This window comes from Dermatophagoides farinae, chromosome 2, assembly GCF_024713945.1.
Source record: "Dermatophagoides farinae isolate YC_2012a chromosome 2, ASM2471394v1, whole genome shotgun sequence".
Classification (NCBI taxonomy): domain Eukaryota; kingdom Metazoa; phylum Arthropoda; class Arachnida; order Sarcoptiformes; family Pyroglyphidae; genus Dermatophagoides; species Dermatophagoides farinae.
The window spans coordinates 1,267,848-1,280,319 of record NC_134678.1 but is presented as its reverse complement, the minus strand read 5'-3'; the positions used below and the strand labels follow the sequence as shown (position 1 = coordinate 1,280,319).

Here is a 12,472-nt window from a genome sequence, read left to right as displayed (position 1 = left end):
ACAAAAAAATGTGATGATTGATTTAAAAAGGAAAATAAAATCAAAAAAAAATTTATTTATTTATTCAGGACACAACCGAAAATTAATTATCGATATATGTGATTAAATGTTTGATTTATTGAAATTCAAATTTACATTGTGGACAAGTAGCACTGTGATGTGTTTGAAACCATTTTCGCTATTTTTTACATAGATGAGAAAACAAAACAAAAAAAAGAAATTATTAACAATTGATGATAAATGTTTGGCCAACATCATTTTATACTTACCATACATGTAGTATGAAATTTTTTCTTACATTGTGGACATTTAAAACGAGGAAGTTGACCATTCATACCGTACAATACGTATAAACAAATCATACATTCTTCCATACCTTCGAATAGTTTATCCATTGTTGGTTTGATCATAATGATACCGTCCAGTATGGAACAATTCTAACGATCGAACGAAAGAAAGAAAAAAAAAATCAGTTTAATAAAGATTGTGGCAAGTGAAATAATTAATAAATAAAAATAAATACCATTCGATTGAAGAATATAGTCAAACGTTGTAACCATTTACGGCAAACATCTTCACTAACACCACTTTTATCGAAACATTGTATGGACAAAGCAGTTAATGGATAATTTGCCTCAAAAATGAATCGTATACCAAAACTAATCTCTTTCAATGAATAAATTGCCGATATTTCATGCAATTTTCTACTGAATTTAATTTGAATATTGCCCAATTTTTCATAATCAACATTCTTTATCTGTTCCAATTCTTTTTCCATCAATAATTGACTAAAATATCGTCGTGTAACATAATCGACTGTTTCTTTTTGATGATGTCGTAATGTATTAAACCAACAACGAACAACATTAGCCATATGACATAGTGATTGATAATAAACAAAGACAGCTAAACGAGCATTTTGATTTGTATCTGATATGGATCCAATTAACTGTAACAAACGATTCGAATCTTTTAAACAATCCATATCAATCAAATTGGTTTGTTGATCAGTAATTGAATGAATAATCGATTGTAGATAATTACGATCTAGATCCCAATCAATTGAATCATGCATTAATAAGAATAGATTCTGTAGAAATTGATTATGTAGATTCAATTCAACCAGATAATTGATTAGATCCGAACGAATTTCATTTTCACCATGATCTTTATATGGAAATCGTTGTAATAATCGTAAATAAATTGTCCATACAAGTAGATAGGCAAATGTTGCTTGTGATTGAAGATCATCGATCGATATCGATGCAAACAATGATTCTAATAGAGCCATCAGAAATTTTGGTGGATAACAGACAGGATTAATTTCGCCACCATTATCTCGATCATGTCCATCATTTTTGTCGAAAGATTTCAATTGTGATAATGTAATCTCAGTAATTTCTGCATCCATTGTACTTGTAGATGGTGAATTTTTTCCATTTTTACATGACCAATTAGCCGAATGACAAGCAATACTGACTAGATGATATGCAGTGAATATTGTATGATAATCATTTTTCAATAATAATGGTGTCACATGTTCGATAATATAATCATAGTAACCATTATCTGTATGAAGACAATTCATCCGATTCGTAGATGATGATGATGATGACAATTGATCCATTAAACATTTCATTCTTTGTTCAACAACACTGTCTTCATTGTACATTAATAATGATTGATTCAATTCAAGCATAGCCATATCTTGTAAACATTCATCATCGATACAAAGTAAAACACTGGATAAACTATGAATTAATTCAATAAACAATGATGATTGTTTTTGCTTCTTTTGATCCAACATATCGCTCATGATTACAAACAATGGTAATAACATATTCAAACAATGATAGGCTAGAAAATTACGAATCGATTCAATAATATTGGAATAGTTCTGTTCTTCATCATTACCACGATGATTATTGATCCATTTTTGTGCTAAACGAATAAATGTTGTTAATGATCGAAATATTTTACTGCAAAGAATAGCCGTATCCAATTGCATTTGATCATCTGGTATGGCAAATATCAGTTGACACCATTGTTTATATATTGAAATACACATTGTAAATTCTTCCATTCCAAATGATGAATCAGTGATTAATTGTTTTGTAAATGTTTCCAAAAGATTAGCTGTTAGATAATTAATTTGATATTGCATACGATTATCATTAATGTTTGGAAATGTTTTAAACCAATGGCTATTACAGAAATCACTTTCACTTAATAATTTCATCGTATTCATTATATTCGATTTTATCATCTGCATAGTGGGCAATTTATAAAGAGCCATATTAATGGTGAATAATAATTCATATACAGTTTCCGGGGATAGATCGGCCACATTTGATAATCGTTGTACAATTGTTGTTTCATTATCACCAATCATTTCAACATTGATATTTGGTTCGATAATTCGATGTAAAGATTGATCAATTGTTTCATGATTATTCGTTTCAATCAATTGAATCCATTGTTGTTGTTGTTGTTGTTGCTGATGTTGACAATTTTTCCAATTAGAATTCATTTCACAAATATTCGCCAATGACATATTGGTTGATGGATATTTTTCCAACAAATAAGCAATAAATGGCAATGTAGCAAATTCTGGTTGTTGTTGTTGTTGTTGATCGATTGATTGAAAAATTGCCATCATAATCGACGATTCATCTTCTTTAAGTAATGTTGGTAGATGTGATTTATATTCATCGATAATCGATTCAATTACATTCAATTTGGCCAGTGGAAGTAAATTCCAACGTTTTGAAATTATAATGAATTTCTCCAATAGATAAATATTCTTGAACAATTGTCTAATCAGAATTATTAACAATTGTTGTCGATGATGATCATCATCATCATTGCCAAAGTAAAACAATCCATTGGCAATGGTTATCATTAGCGAATTGATTTGAGCAAATCTTACAAGATCATCATATTGTTCATCGGCATTCCATGTGGACATTTTCTTCATATAAATGGCTAAATTATTATCATTATCATGATGATGTTCAATAAATTGTAATAATGGTAGGACAATATCATCATTTGATATTGCATATAAATCATGTAATATGGAAAAATCATTTTGAATTTGAAATTCCGTACAAGTGACAAGAAATTTTTGATTCAAATTCTTCATAAATTCGATAATCATATCAGATACAGTTTCGTAATCATCACATTTCAATGTTGATAATGAAAATAATATCAAACTAATGAATCGTCGAATACGTCCTCTAATAATGTCACCATTACCAATTGTAAATACAAAATGATCGACAATGAATGATAATTGTAAGGCACATTGTTTGATACCGATATCACCGAAATAATCATTCTGTTCATACGTGTATGATTTCGTTATTGTTGACATAAAACCTTCCACATTATCCATGAATTTTAAAATTTCATCTTCATTATCATCACAAATAATGGAATCTATGGAAACCAATCGGGAATATCTTTGCAATAACATTTGTGAATGTTTATAGAAATTTTCGAAAAAATTTTCAATAAGAAATAATTTCTGCGGATTATTCAATAATATTTGATATAAATCAATCAATATTGATGGAAATCGAATGAAAAATTGATGCTTGACAATATTATCAATGTGGCTGTAATAATCACACATTTCATCGATTAAACGACCAAATTAGTTTGAATGTTTCATCATTTTTTTGTGATTGATTTTTATTATCATTATTATATGATTTGATTAAACGATCCAATAATTCTTCCAATATTGCAGTTTCAAAATCCATTCGATTTTCATCCACAGTTTTGAATACAATCATCAGCTGTCGATGAATGATCAACGATTCATATTCGTCATTCGTCACATAATTATCGATAATTTTAAAATAATTTTTCAAAAATTTTTCATACACATCTGACGTGGTTACATTTCGTATTTGATCCAAATGATTGATTACAATACAAAATGCAAATGGATCAAGATTAGTAAGAAACATTTTCAGATTCGACAATAATGATGATTCACTTTTGGCCATATGAACAATATAAACATCGAGTATTTTCGAACCAATAGCTATCATGTAACGATATTTGATCCATTTATCATCGGTAAAACGTGAACAGATTGAATAGATCATCGATAACCAACGAGAACAATGTTCATCAAGTGGTTTTGAACTTGACACGGATCTAGTTATATATTCAAGATGAATCAACATGTAATATATGGATCGAAATTCATTCTCAAATTCTTTCATTGATAAATTTGATTGAAATTTCGTTTCAAACATACGATCCAGATGAGCAATAAGTTTATCAACAATTCGAATGACATGTAGATTAAGTGATGGTATCATCACTAACAATGAAATCGGTGGTTCATTTGTTATAGTTATTATTCGATTGGGTAAGGTACAATTTTCAAACAATTTTTTCTCATTCAATGAGAAATGATCACCATCATCAATATCATCATCTTGTTCAAATTTTACTTGTTTACTGCCACTGCATTGTTGATTCAATTGTTGTTTCAATACTTTCCAAACATTTCGTTCATAATTCAATTCCATTTCGGTACAATAATAATCATAGGAAAAATAGCCATCACAATGATAATATGATTCGGTTAGAAAACGTAGTACTGCCAAACGATTATCATCATTATCATCATCATCATCATGAAAATTGGCCAATAGATTTTCATAAACTACAAGTAACTGTGTTTCAAACAATTGATGTCCATCGATTTGTTTCACACGGTTAATCAATAACAAATGATTTAGATAAACCTGACTTCGAAGAAATAGGTCACGTTTGCCATCTTTCGTTGTTGTTGTTCGTTTTAATAAATTATTCAAATGTTCAACAATTGATGTGATCATTATTTGTTTTGGTTGTTCACTTCCGTTGTCATTGTTTGATTTAAAACATTCAAGCAAAGCTAAATATGATATGTTAAAGAATAATTCAATCAGAAACAACATATCGGTTAAAAGGCCAATATTATTGAATGAATCCAACAGGTTGGTGAGAAATAAATCAAATATTAAAAATTGACAATCCGATGATTGATTTTGATTGAATGAACAAATGAACATGGTGATCAAATTGATTTTATCATTAAAATCTTTCATAAAACGGTCACGGTACGTTGGACATATCAGACTAAGAGCGCTGAAATAAGATTCCATTGGATATGATAGTTCGGGATATATGGCCAAATAGCTTTTGAATCCAATACGATCGATACCAAAATCAATGATTGAACCAGATGATTTCATTCCATTATTGATGAAAGGTTTCAATGTTTTCGTTAGCCAATCATTACGATTAATCACTGACCATAAATTGAAAAAGCTACCATTATTATTGGATAACAAATGTGAAGCTAGCACCCAGGAAATGCCACGAATTTCAATAGTCGAATCGACCATACCATTCATAATGGTGGGAAAATAATTTCCTTTGTACAATTTGAACCATAATCTTGTGGAAATGTTTGAGTGTTTTTCAAGAAATTTTTCCTCTGAATCAATGGCAAGAAAACTCGTCAATCGAGTGAATGCAGTTAATGCTTGAAATGATGCTATTCGAATGTAATCATTGTTCGATTTTGTACAATTCCACAATGAACAAGTCATGATTCTTGAATCTTGTTTTCTAGCTTGATCATTTTTGTTGTTCATTTCTTTTCGTAATTTTTTCTTTTCTTTTCTACTCATTTCCAATTCATGTATAGTTTCCATTTGTTTTTCCAGCGTTTTATCTGTTGACAAGATTGTTGTTGCATTTGTTGTTGTTGTTGTTCGATCACCATCCTCCGCCAAGCCTTTACTTCGAACAAATTCTTCATTGAGACGAATGAAAATTTTTTCCAAACATTCATAAACATTATGAGTATCATCGATGTTATTTTTTACATAGAAACACATTAATTCATTGATCATTGTGGATAGGCCAAGTAAACAGGTACCCAGTTGATGATCTTCAAACATTCGAATCGAATCAGTCGGTAATGATGTATTGTAGAAAAGCTCGATAGGAATTTTGTTGAAAATGAAATATAGACAATAGTTGAGAATCGAATCACAATTAACCAATAGAAAATGGATTGTTTTTTCACGTGAAAAAAGATGTCTAAATACATTTCGTGCAGATTGAAATGGTTGACTATAGGCATCGAAACATGAATTCCACATAACGGCTGACATTGTGATCAATGTTTGAAAAGAAATTTCTCCCGTACGATAATCATTGAACTGTTGTTCATTTATGGATGGTTCAAAATATTCAATAATCAAATCATAATCTATGGAAGAGATGAATCGATATTGTGCTTCATGACTAGCATTACGTATGTTCCATTCTAAAGAATTTGCCAATTTTCTATAAACACGGAACCAAAATCTTGCTATACTCAACAATTCCGTAGGATTTTTGTTACGACATAATTCAATAAACTCTTCCAATGCTTTCATTTTGGTATTAACATCTTTTTTGGCCATATGTTTGAATACATGTTGAAAATCTGTACCAATTTCACAATCGAATGCTGATGTATCATTTTGTCGGCTACCACCACCACCACCATCAGTAGCATCGGTTGTCTTGTATACTGAAGATAAATTTTTCGAAGCTTCAGAAAATGATAGAAATTTATTCGTTGTCAACAATCGTGATGCACGTTCACTATTTGAAGGCTGTGAAAAACAAAATGAAATGATAGAAAAACAAATCACACAATTCGCTAATTAAAAACATACTTTAACATTCCCTTTGGTACGGTTACTCATTTCAAATTAAACGAATGAATGAATTAATTCCAAATTTAGGTGATAATTATCACAATTTAATAAAATTTGATTTACAATGTAAAAATGAATGAAAAAAAATAATTAAATGGAACAAACAAACAAAATTCTTGCAATGTGTCACATAAAATGCATGAATGATGATTTAATGTAATGTACATCGTAATCGATTCTATCGATGGTTTGTGGGAAAATTCGAATCTTAATTGTCAGCCAATATTGTGAACACTTCATAATCGACGGCAGTAAAATAATATGATCCAAATAATGTATCGACCGAAGCATCGGGTCCATCATATGAATGTGGAAGATTTGAATAGCTATCTTCATTTAAATGACAACTATCGGCAAGAAGAAGATCGGCACCGGCACCAAAAACTGGTCCTTTACTGGCCATATGTCCGATGGCAAAGATTTTCTTTTTCACTTCATATTTAATAGGTGGTTGTTCATCGCATGGTGTTTTCAATCGAAAAAGAAATGATTTTTCCGATGATGCATAACAGCCACGGCCACGATTACCACTGGTCCATGGTATATCGCAAAAACCACCGCTAAGATAACCTTTTGTGCTCAATACAAGAACAAACGTGGGTGCCATTCCATCACAATAATTATGAAATGCTTCGGCAGAGAATTTATGCTCGCTTGCACGAAATATCAATCGCCAACGTTGTTTATTATTCGTTCCATGGATGTTGCCATACCAATCGTTTAATGTTTGCTCATATTTAACATTCATATTTGATAATAATTTTGATTCAAGAAATAATCGATAAACATTCCCCGTTGATCGTGGTTTTAATCGTTTGTTACCAATTGAATCATGAATTTGTTGTTGATGATGATTTTGAGATTTATGGCTTGAATTATTATTGTTGTTATTAATGGCAAGAGCAGCAAATCGATATCGTTCCAATGAAAGTTCAATCGGTATGACACCAGTTGGTTCAACTTCTTCAGCAAACACTTGACTATCAATCAACAATATTCGTATATGATTAATGACGCCTGATAATTGATTCTGTATACGTTTGCGATCATCTTCATTCCAATGTTCAACTAATTTATGTATTCCAGTTTGATGTTTAGCCCATTCAATCGTACAACGAAATACATCCGCTTCATCCAATGAAAATTGATCGGATCTTAACAGATGAATCATTGTTTCTTTTGAAATATTACGAAATGATTCTCTATAGAATATATCAATGAGAATAACAAGATTATCATCAACAAAGATTTCAAAACAACAACAACAACAACAAAAAATCATACGTTTTTACACATTCGTTGGCAGTTTGATTGATGAATTGCATACAAAGATCAATGATTCGATTTGGACCATTCTCTATCGAAAAACAAAACAAAACAAAAAATCAACAGAAATTTAATATAAACCATATTCATCAAAACAAACCCTGAATTTTTCTACAAATTTCAATAGCTTTATCCAAATATCGGCAAACATTTTGCACATCAATAGTAGCAGCAATTCGTTTTTCACCAATGTCAATCAATTCAACAAGGCCAAGTTCATATGCAATGGTTAACATGTCAAATATATCGTCATCATCATCATTGATTTCAATTTTTGATGTATAAACATAATTCAATACTTTTCGTAATGCATGTGGTTTGATTTGTGGCCATCGTATTATCCTGTAAAAATCAAAAAAAAACCAACAAAGTTTATAAATTCTCACAACTATAATCATCATAGTATTTACCAAGTTTGACCATCATGTGTTATAGTGGTTCCAAACATTTGTCGACAACAAATATCCGATGATGATACATTTTGAAAACTTTGGCATCTATGAAAAAAACAAAAAAAAAATGGTCAAACTTTTATTGAAATAATAATTAACCAAAAGAAAAAAAAATAATGAAACTGGTATAATGAATTAGTCATGTCTTCGTTGTTCAACAATCATTGACACAAAATCAGCAACACAGCAAACTAATTTGAAAGGCCAGCAAGCCTCAAAAGAAAAAACAACGGAAACATTAATTAAAAAAAAAACAACAACAACAACAACAACAAAGACAACAGCCAGTCTCAACTAATTACATCTGGCTTGGGCCGTTTTTTTTCTGCTGATTCAAAACATTTTGTCACCACCACCACCACCACCATCATCATTATTGATAGAGAAGAATGGAGAAAAAATGAAATGAAAACATTGTTGTATCATCTCATTTTTTCTATCTCGCCCGTTTTCACTTTCAATAGCAAAATATTCGTTGATTGCAATCATCATCATCTTCTTCTTCTTTCAAGGCAAGTTTGTTATTGCGAAAAAAAAATTTTGAAAATGAAACAAATTCTCTTGTTCTTAGAATTTTTCCCGTTTTTCGTTGAGATGTAAAAAAAACAATAATCAATAACAAGGCGCCCACGAGAAAAAAAAGAAGTATTGGTTGGATCGAAATTCTTCATTTTTTATTTTTTCTGTTCAAAATCAATCGATATTTGTTGTTCGCTACTTCCTGATTTTTTTTTCTCAGTTAAACTTTTCTCTTTGTTTTGGTACATTATTTGCCAACATAACAACAACAACAACAGCAGCAGAAAATAAGAAGGTTAACCTGAAGCCGAAGGGCATTCTTTCATATTTTGGATCGATTGGATCGAATCTTTTTTCCGTTATTTACCCGAATCATTAGCATAATGTTTGCTTTTTGCTAACAACAACAACAACAACAACTACTTCTACTACTATCCTATGTAATCATTATTGAATTGTAAACTTTGTTTTCGTATTTGCTAGAGATTTATTTAAGCTCATCATCATATAAGAAAGACGAAAGTTGCATCTTACATGCACACACATGAAAATCTAATTTGAATATAAAACTAATTAATTCCTTTGGCTTGCAGTGTGTGTATTAAAGAAAGAAAGATAAATCCTTTTTTTTGGTTCCAGAAAGAAGAAAAAAAAACTTTTCATAGAAAAAAGTACAAAAAAAAGGATTTGTTTTTCACACGAAAAAAAAGAAGAAGAAAACTTTAATAAAAATAAAAATAAAATGGAAAAAAAAGAGTTACATTTACATCATCATCATCATCATCACCAGAATTACGAAACTGACAAATAAAAAAAAAGCTAATTACAGAGATTTTTTGTTTTGTTTTGTTTTGTTTCTATATGGTGCTAATTTTGTTTTCTCTTTACAAGTTAAAATCTTAAAAACCGAAGATATATATAGACAAATTGATGATCTGATGTGATCGTGATGATCAACATCACATTCATTGATTGAATATTTACTTATACATAGCTTGCATGTGATGCTGTATTTTTTGTTGCCTTGCTGGCTTGGTGTGATTTTAGTGTGTGTGTCTGGTATCCAAATGATAAGAAAGAGACACATCTCCATTGTTCATTGGTTTCTATTTGTCACCACCACCACCATCAAGACCACCACCACCACCAACCATTTTTACGATGAAAATTTTATTTTCAGCTTGAATAATTCAGCCAAAAAACGGCAATTTTTCTTCAGCAAAAAAAAAACTGAATCAAATTTCAAAATTATTGTTTGACTGAAAAATAAAGAATTTCCATATTCAAGTATCGTATAACAAATCATTGGATATTGAATCAAAATGATGATGATGATCAACATCATAGTTAATTGAATATATATTCACGATGAACATGAGTCACCAAAGAGACTCAGTAACTAAAATCAATTTTAGTGGACGAAAAAAAAACCAAAGTCAATATATATATAATCTAAATCGACTGAATATGTAATATATCGGATTTCAATTTTTTTCTCTTTCAATGGCAAACAAAATGTCCAGAAAAAAACGAACCAGAATAAAATTCCATTGTCCGATATAGCAGAAAAAAAAGATGTGCTTTGGTCAAACTTTTTTTCTTTTTTCACAAAACAAAATAAGTCACGTTCCATTATGTTTGGGGTCTTTGTCCACACACACACACACGAAAACATTGGTTTTATCTGTCCATTTACATTTCCATTTGACGATAGGATATCATCATCATCTTGATCAGGATCGATATATCGAACCATCATCAATCGCCTCAATATTTGTTTGTCTAGTCAATGAGAACAGGGAGAAGATGATTAATATGAAATTTCAACTTCCGTTATTCATTTTTTTTTTTTTTTTTGGTGAATCAAACTTCCCGTTAGTAACCATAGACAAACAAAGAGAAAAGATGTTCAACAATCACTGATTAATTATGGTCATAAATAAATAAAATAAAATAAAAAAATGAAAAGAAAGAGTCAGTAATTCACATTCAATATATATGTGTGTTGTAATAAATCAAATCAAATCGTGATTTTCTCATTTAATAGCCAAAAAAAAAAAATTCACTTTTTTTTTGGTCTGAGATAATATATCATCATCATCATTCAGAGATCAGATTACTTGATTCAATGAAAATTATGAAAATCGTTTTGTTGTTATCGTCAGTCAATATTTTTTTTTTCTTCTATTGTTTTTTTTGCATGAAACCATATATAATGACTATATTGATAATAATAATGATAATGTGGTTATGAATGAGTCATCATCATCATCATCATCATTCGCCAATTTCAACACTTTGTCTCTATAGAGATAATTGATTTTCGTTTGAATACATATAGCTGATCAACAATTTACTGATTACAATGGTATCACACAATAGCAAATAATATGGGCAAGAGAAATCAATGGAAAAAAAATTGCTGCCATATTTTTTCGAATCTGAATTTTTTTTTTTCGGGATTCAAATCTGATACAACGTTCGAAAAAAATAATACCTATTGGTATGGTAAAATGATTAATATTTTTTGGTGCACCAGAATAAAATGATTTATGATTTGTTTGCATGCAAATTGCCAGGTTTTCAATTCAAACACACACACACACACACACGAATTGGTAACATTGTCCAGAATTGTAACAGAATTCATCATTCGTCATTGAAATGAATGAATAAATACATACCTGGTACGTAAAATCAAATGATGTGCATACAATGTATCACCTTCATTATTTTGTCCATCTTCTGTTGAGATTTTATTGTTTTCATTTTTGTTGTTGTTGTTGTTGTTGCTGGTGGATTCATTTTGATTGTCCACAATGAAAATAATATCGGCTGTTTGATGATCATGGCTCAACTGTTCCAGATCTTGGATCAAACGATCCAAACATAATAATGGTTGCTGTTGTTTGTTTTGATCATGTTGAACCATTTTGTTTTTTAAAAAAAATTAAAATTATTTTCACGCCAGACAAAAAAAACATATGATCATCATCACAAATGACCATTACAGAAAAATAAACTTTACTCTTCACCATGGAAAAAAAAACCAGTTCTCATCGTGAATCACACACACACACACACACACACACACACACACACACACACACACACACACACACACACACACACACACACACACACACACACACACACACACACACACACACACACACACACACACACACACACACACACACACACACACACACACACACACACACACACACACACACACACACACACAATCGATTGTTATGAAAGATACAATCGATCATCATCGATTATTTTGTTGCTGTTGTTCCAAATTCTGTTCATAATAAGCACAAACACACACACACACGCAGACATTTCCTTCCGTTCCAAAATCACAAATTTTTCGTTTCT

At 30.3% G+C, this 12,472-nt stretch overlaps 3 protein-coding genes across 3 annotated transcripts; all 3 read right to left on the bottom strand.

The window, feature by feature from the left end:
• Positions 1-21: 21 nt before the first annotated feature.
• Positions 22-4,724, bottom strand: LOC124491472 (uncharacterized). The gene is made up of 3 exons (XM_075728549.1): positions 524-4,724; positions 270-437; positions 22-178 (listed from the first exon to the last, which is right to left on the bottom strand). The coding sequence occupies exons 1-3, from the start codon at positions 3,638-3,640 to the stop codon at positions 116-118; spliced, it is 3,348 nt and encodes a 1,115-aa protein (XP_075584664.1). The 5' UTR covers positions 3,641-4,724; the 3' UTR covers positions 22-115.
• LOC124491464 (E3 ubiquitin-protein ligase listerin) lies at positions 3,642-6,934 on the bottom strand. The gene is made up of 2 exons (XM_047054106.2): positions 6,747-6,934; positions 3,642-6,683 (listed from the first exon to the last, which is right to left on the bottom strand). Exons 1-2 carry the CDS (start codon positions 6,774-6,776, stop codon positions 3,642-3,644), a joined length of 3,072 nt encoding a protein of 1,023 aa, XP_046910062.2. The 5' UTR covers positions 6,777-6,934.
• Positions 6,811-12,083, bottom strand: LOC124491483 (uncharacterized). The gene is made up of 5 exons (XM_047054131.2): positions 11,770-12,083; positions 8,525-8,611; positions 8,215-8,456; positions 8,073-8,145; positions 6,811-7,990 (listed from the first exon to the last, which is right to left on the bottom strand). Exons 1-5 carry the CDS (start codon positions 12,015-12,017, stop codon positions 6,997-6,999), a joined length of 1,644 nt encoding a protein of 547 aa, XP_046910087.2. The 5' UTR covers positions 12,018-12,083; the 3' UTR covers positions 6,811-6,996.
• Between the last annotated feature and the right edge of the window lie 389 nt (positions 12,084-12,472).